Source organism: Symphalangus syndactylus, chromosome 9 (assembly GCF_028878055.3).
Source record: "Symphalangus syndactylus isolate Jambi chromosome 9, NHGRI_mSymSyn1-v2.1_pri, whole genome shotgun sequence".
Taxonomy (NCBI): Eukaryota; Metazoa; Chordata; class Mammalia; order Primates; family Hylobatidae; genus Symphalangus; species Symphalangus syndactylus.
This window is the reverse complement of record NC_072431.2, coordinates 50,070,357-50,091,384: the sequence shown is the minus strand read 5'-3', so window position 1 is coordinate 50,091,384 and position 21,028 is coordinate 50,070,357. Positions and strand designations below refer to the sequence as shown.

The window sequence follows — 21,028 nt, the reverse complement described above, 5'->3', positions numbered from 1 at the left end:
CAAATCCCACCCTTCAACCCCCCAGGGGCCTAACAGAAGAATGCACACCCTCGGGAGCTACCTAAATCTACTGAATTACAATGCATATGGGCGGGGCCCAGGAATCTGCAGTTTAATAACGAATATCCCCAGGCCATTGTTATGTACGCTTAAGACTTGAGAACCATTGGCCTCTCCAACCTTTTCTCACTTCACCTATTAAAAGCCTTATTTTATACAGGAGAAAATTAAGGCATAGGTTAATTAACTTGCTAAAGTCACATGGAACCAGAGCTGGAATCTAGACCTGCTTGAGATACAGCTCTTTTCTTTTCTTTCTTTCTTTCTTTTTTTTTTTTTTTTTGAGAGACGGAGTCTTACTCTTACTCTGTCGCTCAGGCTGGAGTGCTGTGGCGTGATCTCGGCTCACTGCAACCTCCGCCTCCCGGGTTCCAGCGATTCTCCTGCCTCAGCTTCCCAAGTGGCTGGGACTACAGGCGTGCGCCACCACACCCAACTAATTTTTGTATTTTTTTTTTAAGTAGAGACGGGGTTTCACCATGTGTTGGCCAGGCTGGTCTCGAACTCCTGACCTCAGGTGACCCGCCTGCCTCGGCCTCTCAAAGTGCTTGGATTACAAGGTGTGAGCCACTGCGCCCGGCCAGCTCTTAGTCTTAAACCTAACAGTACGTTATCTCCTTTTGCTAACTGATTTGTTGCTAAAACTTTAACAAGCACTGGACTTGGAGTTTGAACACTTAGTCTGAAGGCCCACTATGTTCAGTCTAGTGAGTCTGAGCAATTAACTCACATCTTGAATTTCAAGTCTCTCGCCTTAGGCAAAACACCACCACCTGATGCTGACCAGAGGGGCGTGCCGCGGCAGCCGGGCAGGGAAGGGATGGGAAGGGAGGCGATCGATAACTCCGGTGCGCCGCTGACTGTTGGATTGGCTCGAACTTCTCCCGCCAGGCCTAACCTACTCCCGCGCACTCGTGGGCCCGCCCCGCCGCCATCTTGGTCTAGGAGGGAGCGCGCCGCACGCGTGAGTAAACAGCCGGAGCCGGGGAAAGTCGAGCTCTGGCAGCGTCCGGGTGCCGAGGGGCAGAGGCGGAGAGGACCCTGTCCTGATCTTCCTAGGTGGGATAAATATCGAGGTCACAGTGGTAGGCCGCGGGGAACCCTCAGTCTACCCACCCTCCGCCCCCTCGCGGCGAGATGCCTCGTTCCCCGGGCTTCTCCCGCCCTCCGCCGATCTCCTCCCTCTGTTGAAAGCTGCCCGGGAAAGTGGTGGCGGGAGCGGGCCCAGGCCCGAATGTGGCGTGGGCTCAGGTACCTGGTGCCGGGCGCCGGAGGAGATTCGCGCTGGGGTTTGGTGCTTCGGAGGCCTGGGGTGCAGACGCGGCGTGGCTGTGAGGCTGGGGCGGGCGTGCGGGTGTGAGGGCCGGACTCACACTGGGCCGCCGCGGGGCTGTTTCCATCGGTCACTGGATTTTCTCCTCTTCCGGTTCGGGCCTCAGGGTGGCCGACATGACGGCCAGGGGTCAGAGCCCCCTCGCGCCCCTGTTGGAGACTTTGGAAGACCCTTCTGCCTCCCATGGAGGGCAGACTGACGCTTACCTGACTTTGACCAGGTGAGGTCCGCCACGGGGCGTAGCGGGGGCGGGGGGGGCGCTCTAGAGTGGGGAGAAAGAAGGTGGTTGGGAGGGGCGCGTAGAATGAATGTGAGTTCTAGAAGTCTAGCAAATGTTAATTCTAGAAGTCTGGCAAATGTGAGGACGCCCGAGTCACGGACGCTTTGGGGGGCGGGGAAGATGTATCCTAGGTGACGTTCCCGGGTACTGGTGCTGCTGCGCTTGAGGTGTGTGTTTGGAACCAGGGAGCCTGCACGTGTGTTTTGCAAGCGAGGGATATTTAAAAGTTTCGATTGGAAGTAGCTGTTGGAGGAGGGGTCTTCAGTGTAAACCACCGATGTGTTGGGAAAATGTGGTTACCCAGAGTTGGTTTTTTAACAGCAATAAACTGATTTTTATTAATTGCAAAATGCTTCAAAATAATTTTCATAGAAATGTACTAAAGTTTTGTAAAACCTTTTGTAAAGGCTTAGCAAATCGTTAGTAACTAGGGATAGGGATCCCTGTTCTGTCTTTTTGGAGTCAGGCTGTCACAACTTGCATGTACTCGATGTAAAAACTTATTCTGAGGGTTTATTACTTTCATTTCTGATATATGTTGCATTATATATTCTGTATACCCTTAAGGACCTTACTTACTGGGTCAATTCATTTGCAAGAGTTAGAAAGTAATTTTTAAAAAGATTGTACATGTATTTTTGGGAGTATTTTTTTTTTCCTGTCAACTACTTAAACTTGTGTTCTTCCTGCTTTTTAAGTCGTATGACTGGAGAAGAAGGAAAAGAAGTAATTACAGAAATTGAGAAAAAACTTCCTCGGCTGTACAAAGTTTTAAAGGTATGTATCTGTTTGTTAAATAGTTTTTCACTTTTGGTAGTTTTTTTGTTGTTTTGTTTTTTTTTTTGAGGTGTAGTTTCGCTCTTGTTGCCCAGGTGAGAGTGCAATGGCTCGGGCTCGGCTCACTGAAACCTCCGCCTCTCGGGTTCAAGCGATTCTCTTGCCTCAGCCTCCTGAATAGCTGGGATTACCAACACCCCGGCTAATTTTGTATTTTTAGTAGAGAAGGGGTTTCTCCATGTTGGTCAGGCTGGTCTCGAACTCCCGACCTCAGGTGATCCACCTGCCTCAGCCTCCCAAAGTGTTGGGATTACAGGCGTGAGCCACTGTGTCCAGCCACTTTTGGTGGTTTTTTAAAGTTTTGCCAGTTGACTCAAAAGCTTTGAATCTAAAATAACAGCAATAATACTGATTATAATACTCTTTATTGTTAATTAAAGCTTCTCAGGTACTTTCTTAATTACCTTACACGCTTTATCGCTTAACTCTCCATGGTTCCGTGAGATTATTTCTTAATGATCACTTTGCAGGTGAAGAAATTAATTTAATTTGCCTAAAGTTGCCTAGGGGCACTTGAATCTGAGTTTGTGCTCTTGAAAGCAGTGATCAGAGATTAATCTGTTTTCTTTCCTTTTGGGAATCTACATCTAAGTAAGTGATTCTAAAATTACAGTTGTCTTTGGTCTAGTCTGTAGGTAGCATTAATTTCTTTTTCCTCATTCACCCTCAGTTTTTGCTACAACCGTTACCATTTTTGCTGATTGACATCATACTACAGACCTGTGTTCGTGTCTTCACTTGCCTACTCAGTGGCTTCCTGACCATCCTTAACATCTTTTAAATTTCCTTGTTTTTGGAATGAAAAAGTTGAACTTTTATCTCCAAAGTTTCTTAGAGTTCTCATTTTTATGACCTTGTTCTTTTTTTTTAAATTTTCTTTTTGTGTTTTTATTATGACCTTGTTCTTGTGCTTTTATTTTTTTTTTTAAATTTTAAAGTTGAGGTAGGGGTCTTGATAGGTTGTCTAAGCCAGTCTCGAACTCCTGGGTCCAAGCGATCCTCCCACCTCAGCCTCCTTAGTAGCTGAGATTACAAGTAGGTGACACCATGCCCAGCTTTTGTGCTTTTTGTTTGTTTGAGGCAGAGTCTTGCTGTGTCACCCATGCTGGAGTGCAGTGGCACAATCTCAGCTCACTGCAACCTCTGCCTCCCAGGTTCAAGTGATTCTCCTGCCTCAGCCTCCTGAGTAGCTGGGATTACAGGCATACCCCCACCACATCCAGCTAATATTTTTAGTAGAGACGGGGTTTCACCATGTTGACCAGGCTGGTCTTGAACTCCTGACCTCAGGTGATCCACCCGCCTTGGCCCCCCACAGTGGTGGGATTACAGGTGTGAGCCACCGTGCCCAGCCGTGTGCCTTTAAACAAGTGTTTCATCCAGACATGTATTGTACATTTTAACATGATTTTTGGCTAAGCATTAATAGAGATACTACCTACTCTTGGTGTTGTCATAGTCATCAACATTTTTTGTGTAAGCAGAAACTTTATTGTGTGTTAGTTACTTAATATCAGTGTTTATTCCATTTTCTTCATTATCATATTCCACATTATAGTAATTCGATGTGAAGACATGCACTTTCGTATATTGAGTATTTATAGGATCAGGAATTCTATTGCAGACTTTTTTTTTATTTGAGACGGAGTTTTGCTCTTGCTGCTCAGGCTGGAGTGCAATGGCTTGAACACCTCCCGGGTTCAAGCCGTTCTCCTGCCTCAGCCTCCCAAGTAGCTGGGATTACAGGCATGCGCCACTATGCCCGGCTAATTTCTTTTTGTATTTTTTTTGTAGAGACGGGGTTTCTCCATGTTGGTCAGGCTGGTCTCGAACTGCTGACCTCAGGTGATCCGCCCACCTTGGCCTCCCAAAGTAAGCCTCGGCCATTGTGCCCAGCCTTATTGCATATAGTTTGAGTCAAGTTGCATTGTTTGTAAACAGGATTTGTACCTGAAATTATTTGGATGCACATGGAAGGTTGATAATAGGACAATAAGCAATTTTAAGCAATGAAAGGATAATTGAATTCTTTCAGAGTAGGAACCATACCAGGTAAAATAGAACATGTTTCTGTATCGTGTTTAGAGTTCAGCTAGGATTGTGTCTAGAATCTATAACATTCTTGAAAATGAGACGCATCATCGTTAAGGAACACTTTCAAGTAAGTTTAATGAAAATTAATCACAAACATTTACTAGCTATTATCCAGGAGATACACTAGTAGCTCTCAAAGTATTAAGCCTTACTTAGTTGCTTACAACTGGTTGCTGTGCTATATCCCTTACATTTTGTACTCTAGAGTTTGCATTTTTTGGCTTGGTTTTGTAAATATAGAAGACACTACAGGGAAATATCCTCTCATATATTTAACCATTAACATTTGCTGTTCTTCCTGCTCAAGAATAACAGTTGAAGATTCCTTGGATATTTGATTCAAATACATATAGGGGATTTTGAAGATAAATCCCTTTGGAGTAGGAAATGGTACAAGCGAATGGGGTACAGGGTAAAAGTAAACATTCATATTGAGATCCTCTTTGACAGATTTAGCCTTTTATAGCTTTTACATAAATGGTATGAGTTGGGTTCAAATTCTAGATTGACAGCCAGGCACGGTGCTCACGCCTATAATCCCAGCACTTTGGGAGGTCTGAGGCGGGTGGATCACCTGAGGTCAGGAGTTTGAGACCAGGCTGGCCAACATGGTGAAACCCCATCTCTACTAAAAATACAGAAATATAGGCATGGTGGCGTGCGCCTGTCATCCCAGCTACTCTTGAACCTGGGAAGCAGAGGTTGCAGGGAGCTGAGATTATGCCATTGCACTCCAGCCTGGGCAACAAGAGCGAAACTCTGTCTCAAAAAAAAAAAAAAAAAAATTTCTAGATTGACATGGATTGAAATTTTCTTATGTATAAAGTAAGGTTTAAAAAATTGTTTTATTTTACTATTAATTGAGATAATAATAGATACTTTATAAATGTTACATTCTAACCCCTTCCTTCTCCCAGTCTTAGAGGAAGAGATGTCACTCCACTCTAAAGCTAGGATGTTAGCTTTTGGATTTGAGTCTCTTGTTTACTCAGTGGAAGGGCCTTGCTCCCTTTTCCCTGTCATGTCTTTAGCATCTTTCATCTGTTGACCTCTTTTTCTTTGCTCTCATAGGTGTAGAGATATCCTTTATCTTCAGTTGATCTCGATCCAGTTTCCTCTCCTTTCTTTACCAAGCTGTACACATGGCCTTCTGATTTTATTCCTTGTTTTTTTTTTATTTTTTATGCATATTCTCAAGGATTTGTTGGAGTAATGTGATGAATTTACTTGTTCTGTAATCGACCTCTGCTTTCTAAAAATTGATTTACAGTTGTGCTTGTTTGTAATAAATGTGGTTTTGTTTTTGTAGACTCACATGTCCAGTCAAAACTCGGAGCTGAGTAGTGCTGCTCTACAAGCCCTGGGGTTTTGCTTATACAATTCCAAAATTACCTCAGAATTATCAGGTAGATAAATTTCTTATGACTGTTAATATTTTTAGAATATAAATAAAGTGTAAATTTTAAGTATAAGTAGTTTGATGCTGTTAAAAGTACTGTTATCTCTGGATTAGTTTCAGAACCTGTAGTTTAAGGTTTGCTTTTAAGAAAGAAAGAATGGCTGGGTGTGGTGGCTCACGCCTGTAATCCCAGCACTTTGGGAGGCCGAGGCGGGTGGATCACGAGGTCAGGAGATCGAGACCATCCTGGCTAACACGGTGAAACCCCATCTCTACTAAAAATACAAAAAATTAGCCGGGCGCGGTGGCAGGCGCCTATAGTCCCAGCTACTTGGGAGGTTGAGGCAGGAGAATGACGCGGGAGTGAACCCAGTAGGCGGAGTTTGCAGTGAGCCGAGATTGTGCCACTGCACTCCAGCCTGGGTGATAAGCGAGACTCCGTCTCAAAAAAATAAAAAAAAAAGAATGTTCAGATTAACATTACCTACACATAGCTGTAACTTTGAGACTACAAAATTTGCTCTTAAAAATAACGGTATTTGACCAAAAATTAGCTGGGTGTGGTGGCGGGTGCCTGTAGTCCCAGCTACTGGGGAGGCTGAGGCAGGAGAATGGCGTGAACCCGGGAGGCGGAGCTTGCAGTGAGCCCAGAGCGCGCCACTGCACTCCAGACTGGGACTCAAAAAAGGGGGGGTATTTGCTGGGTGTGGTGTCTCATGCCTGTAATCCCAGCACTTTGGGAGGCCGAGGTGGGTGGATCACCTAAGGTCGGGAGTTCGAGACCAGCCTAGCCAACGTGGAGAAACCCTGTCTCTACTAAAAATACAAAAAAAAATTAGCCGGGCCTGGTGGCACATGTCTGTAATCCCAGCTACTCGGGAGGCTGAGGCAGGAGAATCGCTTGAACCTGGGAGGCGGAGGTTGCAGTGAGCCAAGATGGTGCCATTGCACTCCAGCCTGGGCAAGAAGAGTGAAACTCCATCTCAAAAAAATATCGAATAAAAAGGGTATTTAAACATGATTGCTGTAAAAGGGGAAACTTTATTCAGGCATATGCACTAAGGAATATGCTGAATTGAAAAGTTTTTTGACATAGTGATAAATGTGGGATAATTTGGAACTAAAAGTGGTAATGAAAGCACAGAACCTAATGCTTTCCAAGTTTTCAAGTAGTCTGCACTGTTGCTCCATAGTTAGATGATTTCCATTGTAAAGGAAACCCTTATCTTAAGGGAAGTTAGGAATAAAGATGTCAAAGTTGTTACCATCTGTTTTTGAGGGAAAAGCTGCTGCCTGCTCTTTTTTATATATGGAAGTGTTAGCAGCCTAAAGCAGGAGTTGTTCATTTTGGAGCAGAGATGCAGGATTGGAAACATTTTACCAATAATTGTCTTGTATGTTCAAACCTACAATGATATCTAGTTATTTCAGTTGCACAAGATATCTGATTTGGTGTCTATTGTTTTATTTTCTCTCAGTATATCTTCCCCTCTAATCTGAATTTTGTGTTTTGGGGAGAAGTTTGGTATCAGCATTGGTTCTCTGATCTGTTCTCTGGATATACATTTAATTTTATGATTGATGAGTATATTGTTTTCTCTAGTTTTTAGTTGATACTCTTTAAAGTCTCAAATATTTCTATATAAAATTAAAACTGCTTGTTTTTCAGAGGCAAATGCTCTAGAATTGCTTTCAAAATTGAATGATACCATTAAGAGTTCAGACAAAAATGTACGTACCAGAGCACTTTGGGTGATATCTAAGCAGACATTTCCCTCTGAAGTGGTTGGCAAAATGGTGAGTATAGTTTTTGGGTATGCCATCTTAACTATATGCCAATTAAAAAATAAAAAACTATAATGCCAATAAAAGCAGTTCAGGCTTATTTCATTTGCATTCATTTGGTTTGTTTTTTAGGTATCCAGTATAATTGATTCATTAGAAGTGCTATTTAACAAAGGAGAGACGCATTCTGCTGTTGTTGATTTTGAAGCATTAAATGTTATCATAAGGTATGCATTTGGATGTTGTGCAAATTGAAGAATAGTTTTCATAAATTTAGCTGAAGGAGAGGGCTTTTGGGATTTAAATGAGAGACAGACATTAAAAGGGGGAATGTCATTTACACCAAACGACTCAAGGATAAAAAGTAACAGGAAAAAGATGGAAGTAGATGTGCATAGGTTACTGGGTTTTTTGTTTGTTTTTACTGGGACCATGTTCAAGGTGAAGTCTTGGTTATGTTCCTGCTAATAACATACACAGTTCAGGTTCTGTTAAAGCTTGTGTAAGGGTTTAAAAAATAATATAAACTCATAATTGGGCTTGGGTTGTTTAGGAAGGCAATTGGTGTTCAGCAGGGAATAGAGTACCTTCTTCATTTTTGTTATAACAGGCATGCCAACGCATAAACTCTTTTTTTTTTTAAGTGTAAACTCTTTGATGACATTTCTGTCTTCCCTGTTTTTTGTTCTTTAAAATTTTCTTGTTGAGTTACTTGCTTTAACTTCCCTATTGTTGAATGCTCTGATTGATGGTAAGATTATGTCATGGTTCTCTGGCTATCCTATAACAATGATGAATTTAGTAATATAACAATAAGTAATACAGTTGGCCCTTTGTAGGTTCTGCATCCTTAGATTCAACCAGTTGAGGGTTGAAAGTCTCAGAAAAATTGCATCTGTATTGAACATGTACAGACTGATTTTCTTGTCATTATTTCCTAAACAGTACAGTATAACAACTACTTACTTAGCACTTACATTGTATTAGCTATTATCAGTAATCTAGAAATGATTTAAAGTATACGGGAGGATGTGCATAGGTTATATGCAAATACAGTCATGTGTCACATAATGATGGGAATACATTCTGAGGAATGCATCATTATGTAATTTCATCATTGTGCAAACATTGTAAAGTGGACTTAAACAAACCTAGGTGGAATAGCCTACTATATACCTAGGCTGCATGGTATAACCTGTTGCTCCTAGGCTACAGACTTGTACAGTGTTATTACTGTACTGGATATTGTAGGCACTTCTAACACGATACTATATGTGTACCTAAACATAGAAAAGGTACAGTAAAAATATGATAAAAAAAGATTAAAAAATGGTACACCTGTATCTCACACTTACCACGAATGGAGCTTTTAGGACTGAAGGTTCTTTGGGTGAGTCAGTGAAGGAGTGACGAGGGAATGTGGAGGTCTAGGACGTTACTGTGCACTATTCGTAGATTTCATAAAGACTGTACACTTAGGCTATACTAAAGCTATAAAAACATTTTCAAAATACATTAACCTCTACGTTCTGTAACTTTATTTTTTTGAGACAGTCTCACTCTGTTGTTCAGGCTGGAGTGTAGTGGTGTGATATCAGCTCTCCACAATCTCTACCTCCCAGGTTCAAGTAATTCTTGTGCCTCAGCTTCCCGAGTAGCTGGGATTATAGGCGCCAGCCACCACGCCCGGCAAATTTTTGTGTTTTTAGCAGAGAGGGGTTTTGCCATGTTGGCCAGTCTGGTGTTGAACTCCTGACCTCAGGTGATCCACCCACCTTGGCCTCCCAAAGTACCAGGATTACAGGCGTGAACGACTATGCCTGGCCAGCTTACTGTAACTTTAAAATTTTTAAACTTTTTGACTTTTGTAAGAATAATTAGCTTTGGCCAGGCACAGTGGCTCACGCCTGTAATCCCAGAACTTTGGGAGGCCCAGGTGGGTGGATTACCTGAGGTCAGGAGTTTGAGACCAGCCTGGCCAACATGGTGAAACCCCATCTCTACTGAAAATACAAAATCAGCCGGGCGTGGTGATGTGTGCCTGTAATCTCAGCTATATGGGAGACTGTGGCATTGAGAATCGCTTGCACCCGGGAGGCAGAGGTTGCAGTGAGCTGAGATTGCACCACTGCACTCCAGCTTGGGTGACAGAGCGAGACTTGGTCTCAAAAAAAAAAAAAGAGTACTTAGCTTAAAACACAAACATACAATTGTACAAACATATTTTCCCTCTTTAGATCCTTATTCTAGGAGCCTTAATTTTAAATTTTTTTTTTTTAAACTTTCGTAACTTTTTGGTTAACAACATAACATCAGCCTAGGGCCTCTGCAGTGTCAGGATCATTATCACTGTCTCCCACCTCCACATCTTGACATACTGAAACGTGTTCGGGGCAATAACATGCATGGAGCTATCATCTTCTGTGATTGATGCTGCCTTCTGGAGTATCTGCTGAAGGACCCTTCAAGGCTACTTTGCAGTTAACTTTTTAAAAATACAAATAGGAGTAAACTCTAATGATAAAAATTATAGTGTAGTATATACATAAACCAGTAACATAGTCATTTATTTTTTGTTTTTTTTTTATTACTATTTTTTTTTTTTTGGAGACAGAATCTTGCCCTGTCACCAGGCTGGAGCGCAGTGGTGAGGTCTTGGCTCACTGCAACCTCCGCCTCCCAGGTTCAAGCAATTCTCCTGCCTCAGCCTCTCAAGGAGCTGGGATTACAAGCATGTGCCACCACACCCAGCTAATTTTTGTATGTTTAGAAGAGACGGGGTTTCACCATGTTGGTCAGGATGGTCTTGATCTCCTGACCTCGTGATCTACCCGCCTCCACCTCCCAAAGTGCTGAGATTACAGGTGTGAGCCACTGCACCCAGCTGGTCATTTATTATCATTATCATATAATACAGTATTATGTCCTGTATGTAATTGTGCTGTACTTTTATATGAATGAGAGTGCAGTAGATTTGTTTACACCAGTGTCATCAGAAACATGAATAATGTATTGCACTGCAGTGTTACGACAGCTACGATGTCACTAGGTGATAGAAACTTGTCAAGTCCCTCATAATCTTATGGGACCACCATTGTGAATGTGCTGCATCTTTGACCAAAACCTTGCTCTGTGGTGCATGACTATACCGTCCTTTTTATTTACTTATTTTTTATTTATTTTTTTTGAGACGGAGTCTCACTCTGTCGCCCAGGCTGGAGTGCAGTGGCGCGAGCTCACTGCAGGCTCCGACCCCCGGGGTTCACGCCATTCTCCTGCCTCAGCCTCCCACGTAGCTGGGACTACAGGTGCCTGCCACCTCACCTGGCTAATTTTTTGTATTTTTAGTAGAGACGGGGTTTCACCATGTTAGCCAGGATGGTCTCTATCTCCTGACCTCGTGATCCACCCGCCTCGGCCTCCCAAAGTGCTGGGATTACAGGCGTGAGCCCTGCCTATACTGTCCTTTTTATATTGGACTTGAGCATTATTGTGAGGTCCTGGAACCAATCCCCCAGGGATACTGAGGGATGACTGAAATATTTCAATTTAAAGACAATATTGGTTCTTTAAAAAAAATTTACAAAAGCAATAATGTGCAAATTAGTAAAAATTAGATCTATTTCTTGTGTATATGCATATTTGTATATATTCTAAAACAAATGGGCCGTACTGTGTATATTTCTGTGTGTCACATATTTTACTGCTTGTTTAGACTTAAAACATGAGGTCACGCTAATTATTCATTGATTTCTCTATCATAGGCTAATTGAACAAGCCCCAATTCAAATGGGAGAAGAGGCAGTGAGGTGGGCAAAACTGGTCATACCTTTAGTGGTTCATTCAGCACAAAAGGTACATTTGCGGGGAGCAACTGCTCTGGAGATGGGAATGCCATTATTGCTTCAGAAACAGCAAGAAATAGCATCTATTACGGAGCAGCTTATGACTACTGTGAGTGTTCTTTTATGTAAGAATTTTCTGGATACTGCATCAGAAGGTTCTTCACTAAGCTTAAAATTCAGTCTGGGGGCCAGGTACAGTGGCTCTCACCTGTAGTCCCAAAGCGGAAGGCTGAGATGGGAGGATTGCTTGAGGCCAGGAGTTCCAGACCCATCTGGGCAACATGGTGAAGACCCATCTCTACAAAATATCTTAAAAATTAGCTGGGCGTGGTGGCATGATCTTGTAGTCTCAGATGCTTGGGAGGCTAAGGCAGGAGGGTTGCTTGACCAGAAATTTGAGGCTGCAGTGAGCTGTGATCTCACTACTGCGTTCTAGGCTGGGTGACAATGAGACCCTGTCTCAAAAAATAAATAAATAAAAAATCTGTCTGGGCATATTGGTATAGTTGCACTATGATCTAGGATTTTAGCTTTGAATCAAAACCTTAAGAGTTGCATGAGTTAGCATAGGCACATTGCTCATTACATTGTAGTAAGGAAGGGAGCTATCTATTGTTACTAAAATCCAGACATTTTACTTCATTCCCAACAAACAGGAAATAGGAATTGTATTTCTGAAAGAGGGAGAGCATTAACTGATTCACTCATGTTTGGGTTGTTACTGTATAATCCCAGTAGATACAAATTTAATGTACATAAACTTACCTAGTCTCTATAGTTTTCTAGTTACTACTTGCCATAGGTTTTAGGTTTTCTAACCATTGTTCTTCTAACATATTTACTGGGCATCTGATATGTGCAGTGCATTGTTGCAGGCGCTGTGAATATAGCAGTGAACAAAAGAGGCTTGATGGAGCTTATTTTCTTGTGAGAGAGATAATTAAGTACATAGTGTAGTAAGTGAAGAGCACTAAGGAGAAGAGCAAGGACCAGAGAGTGCCGTGAGAAAGGAATGTAAGGTGGTCAGGGAAGGCAAAGGAAAGGACATTTGAACAGTGATTTGAAGGCAGAGTAGGAGTTACCCATGTGGATAATGAACCAGACAAGAGAACTATGAGGGCAAAAGGCCCGGCTCTAATGGTTGTGTACCTGGTTGGTGTTCTGGGAACACTGGGCAGTGTGACAGTAATGGAGTGAATGAGAATGAGAGGAAAAGAGGGTCCAATCACATAGGACTATGGCAGGGACCATTGTAAGGATGGATTTTTACTCTAGATTACATGGAAAGCCATATTTGAAGGTCTTGTTTTGTTTTTTTGTTTAACAGACAAGGTCTCACTATATTACCCAAGCTGGTCTCGAACTCCTGGGCTCAAGCAGTCCTCCCACTTCAGTCTCCCAAAGTGTTGGGATGACAGGCGTGAGCCACCATACCCAGCCCCTAAAACCTGGGATTTTACTTGCTTAAAATGCAGAAGACTTCTTGGTAATGTTCAGTATGACACAGTAACTCGAGTGTCTTTATAAATAGCTTTATTCTGATGAATTCAATTTTAGTAACATATATATGTGTGTGTATATATATATATATATATATACACACACATATATATAATTTTTTTTTTTTTGAGACTGTTTAGCAATTGTTGCCCAGGCTGGAGTGCAGTGGCGTGGTCTCAGCTCACTGCAGCCTCCACCTCCTGGGTTCAAGCGATTCTCCTGCTTCAGCAGGAGTAGGTGGGATTACAGGCACCTGCCACCATGCCTGACTGATATTTGTATTTTTAGTAGAGATGGGGTTTTACCATATTGGCCAGGCTGGTCTCGAACTCCTGACCTTGTGATCCTCCCGCCTCGGCCTCCCAAAGTGCTGAGATTACAGGCATGAGCCACTGCGCGTGACCATAAAATTGTTTCTTTAACCCATTTATCAAGCTTGCAACAAAGCATATATGAAATTCTTTATATAAATTTGAGCTAAAAATTATTTCACGTGTCTGTTGATTATGAAGCTATTAATGTATTTTTTCATTATTAGTGTGAAAATATTAATACAGTGTCATTTAAACTAGTTAATGATATGCTGACATTTTTAGGGTAAAGTATATTGGTAGAAAAAAAAAGTTGGATTGATGGATGGTAGGATGGCCAGATAGGTGATAAGATCAGCGTAGTAAAGTGTTAATGGTAGAATCTGGGTGTTTGTATTAGAGCATTTACTGTAAAAACTCATTCGGATTTGCTATATGCTTCAATTTTCCTTTTGGAGTCTTTTGGGAAAATTTTTATTTTTATTTTTTTTTGAGACAGTCTTGCTCTGTCACCCAGGCTGGAGAGCAGTGGCACAATTTCTGCTCTCTGCAACCTCCGCCTCCCAGGTTCAAGCGATTCTTGTGCCTCAGCCTCCCGAGTAGCAAGAATTATGGGCGCTTGCCACCATGCCCAGCTAATTTTTGTATTTTTGGTAGAGACTGGGTTTCACCGTATTGGCCAGGCTGGTCTTGAACTCCTGACTTCAGGTGATTCTCCTGCCTCGGCCTCCCGAAGTGCTAGGATTATAGGCTTGACCCACCGTACCTGGCCTCGGGTGGGGTAATATTTTTGTTATAGAAAAAACTATTTGGTTGAATCAGTTTTTAAAAATTTTTCCTAGACTTTGGTATTGGATTTTTTTTTCTAAGAGTCTGTTTGGTAAATTAATTGCTTTTGTTTGCAGAAATTAATCTCAGAACTTCAGAAGCTATTTATGAGTAAAAATGAGACTTACGTGTTAAAATTATGGCCTTTGTTTGTCAAACTACTCGGAAGGGTAAGTGCCCAGTTAATGAACAGTCAACAGTTTTTACATGCTGGACTCTTTCTTTTCTTACCTTTTCTTTGTACAGTTGATGCTCATTATTTCCTTTGTACAGCTGATGCTCATTATTTCATGCCTACTCACTAAAATTTATTTGTAAATCTGAAATCAGTACTTGCATTGCTTTTGCCTTCATTTGTAGACACCCAGAGTGGCAAAGAATTGGAGTCACACAACGTGCGTGTGTCCAGCTGAGGTCAAGCAAGGTTATGCTCTGCCTTTTTGTTTTAGTTCTCATACCTTAAACAGGTGTCCTTTTTATAATCCATGTAATGCCACATTTTTCACTTTTCTGTGCTTTTCCTGGTTGGTTTCACTGTTTAAATTTGGAACCCAAAGCTTGGGTCCAGGGGCTGTCTAGTTTATGTTCCTAAGTAAAGGAAGACTGTGATATACCCAGTGGTGAAAATAAACTTTGTTCAGGCACGATTTATAGAGCTACTGGCTGTGAGTTTGACGTTAGTGATTCAGTAGTATAAAATATCTTCTAATAGACGTTAAGCAGGTTATATATTGAACAGCTGACAAAAGTGTTGTGTCCAAAGAACCTAACCCTGTATTTCCCATGGGAGTGATCGCTCAGTATTTGCCAACTTAGTGTTCAAGGCTACTTTATATAATAGAAAACCATAACTACTATGAATAATGAGAGAGAATCAACTGTATGTTCAATGATTAAGCCAGGTTTTGGGTGGTGGGGAGTGTGCTGCTTTTATTTAGATTTTTTATTTTTTTTATTTAAAATATTTTATTTAAATATTATTTAAATATTTTATTTAAAATAAAATAAAATAGATATTTATTTAGAACATGTAAATATACATGTTCTAACCATTTGTAAATGAACAAGTCAATGGCATTAAATCTATTCATAATGTTGTAAGCATCACCACTATCTATACCCAAAACTTGTGCATCATCCCCAACAAAAACTGTACCCATTAAACTTCCTCTGCCTTCCTCCCGCACCCATACATCACCCTTTGGTAATGTCTGTTCTACTTTCTGACTCTGTGAATTTGCTTATTCTAGGTACCTCATAAAAGTGAAATTATAACATACTTGCCCTTCTGTATCTGGCTTATTTCACTAAGCATAAAGTTTTTTTATTTTTTTTTGAGACGGAGTTTTGCTCTTGTCACCCAGGCTGGAGTACAATGGTGTGATCTTGGCTCACTGCAGCCTCTGCCTCCCGGGTTCAAGCAATTCTCCTGCCTCAGCCTCCTGAGTAGCTGGGACTACAGGCATGTGCCAGTACGTCCGGCTAATTTTTGTGTTTTTAGTAGAGACAGGATTTCACCATGTTGACCAGGATGGTCTCGATCTCCTGACCTTGTGATCCGCCCACCTCGGCCTCCCAAAGTGGTGGGATTATAGGCGTGAGCCACCGTGCCTGGCAGCATAAAGTTTTTAAGGTTTATCCATGTCATAACATATATTAAAGTTGGCATTCTTATGGCTGAGTAATTGTTATGTATATAACACATTTTGTTTATCTGTTGAGAGACATTTAGGTTGTTTCTACCTTTTGGCTATTGTGAATAATGTTGCTGTAAACACCAGTGTACAAATCTGTTGGAATTCTGGCTTTCAGTTTTTTGGGTATATACTTAAGAGTGGAATTGCTGGGTTATATAGTAGTTCTATGCTTAACTTTTTGAGAAAGCTCCAAACTCTTTCTTTTTTTTGAGACAAGATCTGGCTCTATCACCCAGGCTGGAGTGCAGTGGCACAACCTCGCTCACTGCAACCTCTGTCTCCCAGTCTCAAACCATCCTTCCACCTCAGCCTCCCAATTACCTGGGACTACCACCCAGCCCAGCTGATTTTTTTTTTTTTTTCGTATTTTTTGTAGAGACGGGGTTTTGCCATGCTGCTCAGGCTGGTCTCCAGCTCAAGTGATCTGCCTGCCTCAGCCTCCAAAATTGCTGGGTTATAGGCATGAGCCACTTGGACCAGCCAGCACCAAACTCTTGTAGCAGCTGCACCATTTTACATTCTCACCAGTAATGCACTAGGGTTCCGCTTCCTTAACATCCTCACCAACACTTTTTATTTTCCTTTTTTTTGATAGCCATTCTAGTGAATGTGAAGTGGGATTGATTTGGTATAGATTTGCATTTCTCTGATTACTAGTGATGTTGAACATCTTTTCATTTGGTTCTTGGCTGTTTGTTTCATTGTCTGTGGAGAAATGTCTAAGTCCTTGGCCCATTTTTGAGTAGGTTTGAATTTTTGTTGTTGAGTTGTAGTTCTTTATATGTTTTGGATATTCATCCCTTATCAGTTTTGTGATTTGCAAATATTCGCTTCCATTCTGTAGGTTCTCTTTTGCTTTCTTGGTAATATCCATTGCAGAGTTTTTAATTTTGGTGAAGTATTATATATATTTTTTGTTATTGCTCGTACTTGACATCATATTCATGAAGTCGTTGCCAAATCCAGTGTCATTTTTGTTTCCCAATGCTTTCGTCTAAGAATTTTCCAGTTTTAGATCTTGAATGTAGATCTTTGAACCATTTTGAGTGAATATTTGGATATGGTGTAAGGAGAGTCCACGTTCATCCTTTTGCATGCAGATATTCAGATTCCTCAGTATCATTTATTGAAAAGGTTGTTTTTATTAAATCCTTGTGGTACCGTGTTTTTTTTTTTTTTTTTGAGACAGTCTTACTCTGTTGCCTAGGCTGGAGTGCAGTGGTGTTATCTCGGCTCACTGCAACCTCTGCCTCCTGGGTTCAAGCAATTCTCCTGCCTCAGTCTCCCAGGTAGCTGGGATTATAGGTGCCCACTACCATGCTCGGCTAATTTTTTTTTTCTTTTCTGTATTTTTATTAGAGATGGGGTTTTACCACGTTGGCCAGGCTAGTCTCGAACTTCTGAGCTCAAGAGATCCACCCGCCTTGACCTCCCAAAGTGCTGGGATTGCAGGCGTGAGCCACTGCGCCTGGCCTGTGGTACCCTCTTGAAAATCAGTTGAACATAGATGCAAAGATTTATATCCGAGCTCAATATTCTATTCTTATGGTCTGTATGGCTGTCCTTATGCCATTAGCATATGTATTAATTACTGTAGCTTTATACTGAGTTTGACAGTCAGTTTGTCTGGTTTTATTATTTTTCAGGATTGTTTTGGCTTTTATTTATTTATTTATTTTTTGAGCTGGAGACTGTCCCTGTCGCCCAGGCTGGAGTGCAGTGGCGTGATCTCAGCTCACTGCAACCTCCGCCTCCTGGGTCCAAGCGATTCTCCTGCCTCAGCCTCCCGAGTAGCTGAGACTGCAGGCGCATGCCACCATGCCCAGCTAAATTTTTGTATTTTTAGTAGAGACAGTGTTTCCCCGTATTGGTCAGGCTGGTCTCGAACTCCTGACCTTGTAATCCTCCTGCCTTGGCCTCCCAAAGTGCTGGCATTACACGTGTGAGCCACCACACCTGGCTGTTTTGGCTTTTTGAGACTGTTCAATTCCGTGTGAATTTGACAATCGACTTCTTTGTGAAAAAGGCAGTTGGAATCATGGTAGGGATTGTGATGAATCTGCATATAATGCCTTGAGTAGTTAGCATTTCATTGATGTTAAGTCTGTCTTTTCTACCCACGAACACAGATGTCTTTCCATTTATTTAGGGGTTTTTTTTTTTTTTTTTTTTTTAAAGAGTCTCGCTCTGTTGCCCTGCCTATATTGGCTCACTGCAACCTCAGCCTCCCGGGTTCAAGTGATTCTCCTGCCTCGGCCTCCCGAGTAGCTGGGATTGTAGGTGCCTGCTACCACGCCTGGCTGATTTCTGTATTTTTAGTAGAGATGGGGTTTTACCATGTTGGCCAGGCTGGTCTCAAACTCATGACCTAAAGCAATCCATCTGCCTCGACCTCCCAAAGTGCTGAGATTACAGGTGTTAGCCACTGTGCCAGGCCTAGGTCTTTAATTTCTTTCATCAGTGCTTCATAATTTTCATCTTTTGTCTTTAACTTCTTGGGCTAGATCTATTATGAAGTATTTCCTTTAGCTCTTATAGCTAACTTGTGTGTTTTTTATTTTCTAAACCATTTTTTTTTGTTACCAGTTTATATTCTGTTAAGATTATATGTGGCTTATAGCCTGTTAGGAGCATTAGTGTTTATATAATTTTTTATTTGTGATGCATTACTTGTCATTTTTCCATTTTGTACTTTATTTTCCTTTTTTTCTTTCTTTTTTTTTTTTTTTGAGACAGTTTCACTCTTGTTGCCCAGGCTGGAGTGCAAACACGATCTCGGCTCACTACAACCTCGGCCTCTCAGGTTCAAGTGGTTCTCCTGTCTCAGCCTCCCGAGTAGCTGGGATTACAGGCATGTGCCACCATGCCTGGCTGATTTTTGTATTTTTAGTAGAGAAGGGGGTTCTCCATGTTGGTCAGGCTGGTCTCGAACTCCTGACCTTAGGTGATCCGCCTGCCTTGGCCTCCCAAAGTGCTGGGATTACAGGTGTGAGCCACTGTGCCTGGCCTATTTTTTTTTTTTTTTTTAATTTTTTTGTTTTTTTTCTCCTGAGCTCATATTTTTCTTTTTGTTTGATAGTATTCCCATTTAAATCTTACATAATATTTGGAATTTATCCGGTTTTCTGCTGGCTGTGGTTGCTCACGTCTGTAATCCCAGCACTTTGGGAGGCTGAGGCGGGTGGGTCACTTGAGGTCAGTAGTTAGTCACCAGCCTGACCAGCATGGCAAAACCTTGTCTCTACTAAAAATACAAAAATTAGGCCGGCATGGTGGCTCACACCTGTAATCCCAGCACTTTGGGAGGCCGAGGTGGACGGATCACCTGAGTTCAGGAGTTTGAGACCAGCCTGGCCAACATGGTGAAACCCCGCCTCAACTAAAAATACAATAATTAGCCAGGCATGGTGGCACACACCTGTAATCCCAGCTACTTGGGAGGCTGAGGCAGGAGAATCGCTTAAACCTGGGAGGCAGAGGTTGCAGTGAGCTGAGATCCAACCATTGCACTCCAGTGGGTGACAGAGCAAGACTCCATCACAAAACAAAACAAAACAAAAATTAGCTGGGTGTGGTAGTTTTAGCCAGTAATCCTAGCTACTTGGAAGGCTGAGGCAGGAGAATCACTTGAACCCAGGAGACGGAGGCTGCAGTGAGCCAAAATGGCACCACTGCACTGTAGCCTGGGCGACAGAGTGAGACTCCCTCTCAAAAAAAAGAAAAGTTATTCAGTTTTCTTGATTTTTATCTCACTTTTACTATTTTTTATTAGCAGATAATACTGTTTTTAAAAAATACTTCTTTTACAGCCATGAAATAAGATGTTTCCTTAATTTTCCATTCAGTTTGTTTGAAAGGTTATTTTTATTATTTTCAGAGTTCAACACCTTTTTTCTCTAATATAATTTTTTAATATAAACGTATGTTTTGTTTGGTATGATTTGATAAAGTTTGGGATTTATCTGTTCTCCTAATTTTCTCTAATGTTTTAGAAATGTTCTGTGTTATGCATTGTCTGCTTCTTCAAACTTTATATATTTTGTGATCTTGAGTTTAGAATGTGTGTTTAAAGTTTATTTTCTTATATTCCTAAGACTTTTAACATATCTAACATTTAACACATCTCCATGTTTTGTGAATAATTTGTCTTTTGTCTCCCCATTAGATTATGAAGTCCTAAGAGCATCTGTTAAGTGAATGAATAAAGGAGTGATAGCAATTATTTTGTTTCATGCAGATAAATAACTTTTTAATGATTTTTTTCCCCTTTTTAGACCTTGCATCGAAGTGGGAGTTTCATCAATTCTCTGTTGCAACTAGAAGAACTTGGATTTCGTAGTGGAGCACCCATGATTAAAAAGATAGCTTTTATTGCTTGGAAGAGTTTAATAGATAATTTTGCTTTAAATCCAGGTAAGTAATATTTTAACAATTTTGATTTTCTATGAATTCGTTTTGCTTAAAGCAAGATAAATGAAGTTTTTCTGGTTTTTTGGATTTTAAGTTGAAATTAAGTTACTACTGAATTATTTTCATTTTAAGGGAACAGGAATAAATTTGTACTGAACATAGAATTCACATACTAGGCATTGAAAATCACAAATATGAAATCTGTTTTACAGTATTTCAAAAACTGAACAAAGTGAAAAATAACTATTTGTGGCTTCCTTATTTATTTATTTATTTTTTTGAGACAGTGTTGCTCTTGCCCAGGCTGGAGTGCAGTGGTGGGATCTTGGCTCACTGCAACCCCCGCCTCCCAGGTTCAAGCGATTCTCCTGCCTCAGCCTCCTGAGTAGCTGGGGTTACAGGTGCCCACCACTACACCCGGCTAATTTTTGTATTTTTAGTAGAGACAGGGTTTCACTATGTTGGCCAGGCTGGTCTGGAACTCCTGACCTCAAGTGATCCGCCCGCCTTGGCCTCCCAAATGCTGGGATTACAGGTGTGAGCCACTGCCCCCAGCCTATTATTTGTGGCTTTCTTACATGTTAGCACTGAGTTGAGTACTTTATGTAATATTTTATTTAATCATCACAATAGACCTGAGATGTAATTA

At 41.4% G+C, this 21,028-nt stretch overlaps 1 protein-coding gene across 20 annotated transcripts in view; it reads left to right on the top strand.

The window, feature by feature from the left end:
- The first annotated feature begins 968 nt into the window (after nucleotides 1-968).
- The window catches only part of RIF1 (replication timing regulatory factor 1), a 162,079-nt gene continuing 142,019 nt past the window's right edge, over nucleotides 969-21,028 (top strand). For 16 of the 20 annotated variants that reach the window (XR_010122484.1, XR_010122481.1, XR_010122482.1 and 13 more), the window contains exons 1-9: nucleotides 996-1,119; nucleotides 1,500-1,613; nucleotides 2,372-2,450; nucleotides 5,914-6,010; nucleotides 7,673-7,800; nucleotides 7,921-8,015; nucleotides 11,553-11,742; nucleotides 14,350-14,442; nucleotides 20,244-20,382. Coding sequence is in view for 3 of the 20 variants with exons in the window: in XM_063646037.1 (XP_063502107.1) it covers nucleotides 1,510-1,613; nucleotides 2,372-2,450; nucleotides 5,914-6,010; nucleotides 7,673-7,800; nucleotides 7,921-8,015; nucleotides 11,553-11,742; nucleotides 14,350-14,442; nucleotides 20,244-20,382 (925 nt within the window). In the remaining 17 variants the exon portion in view is untranslated. Of the gene's footprint in view, nucleotides 1,120-1,499; nucleotides 1,614-2,371; nucleotides 2,451-5,913; nucleotides 6,011-7,672; nucleotides 7,801-7,920; nucleotides 8,016-11,552; nucleotides 11,743-14,349; nucleotides 14,443-20,243; nucleotides 20,383-21,028 lie in introns of all 20 variants that reach the window. The other 4 variants (XR_010122487.1, XR_010122486.1, XM_063646039.1 and 1 more) reach the window with 4 other exon arrangements.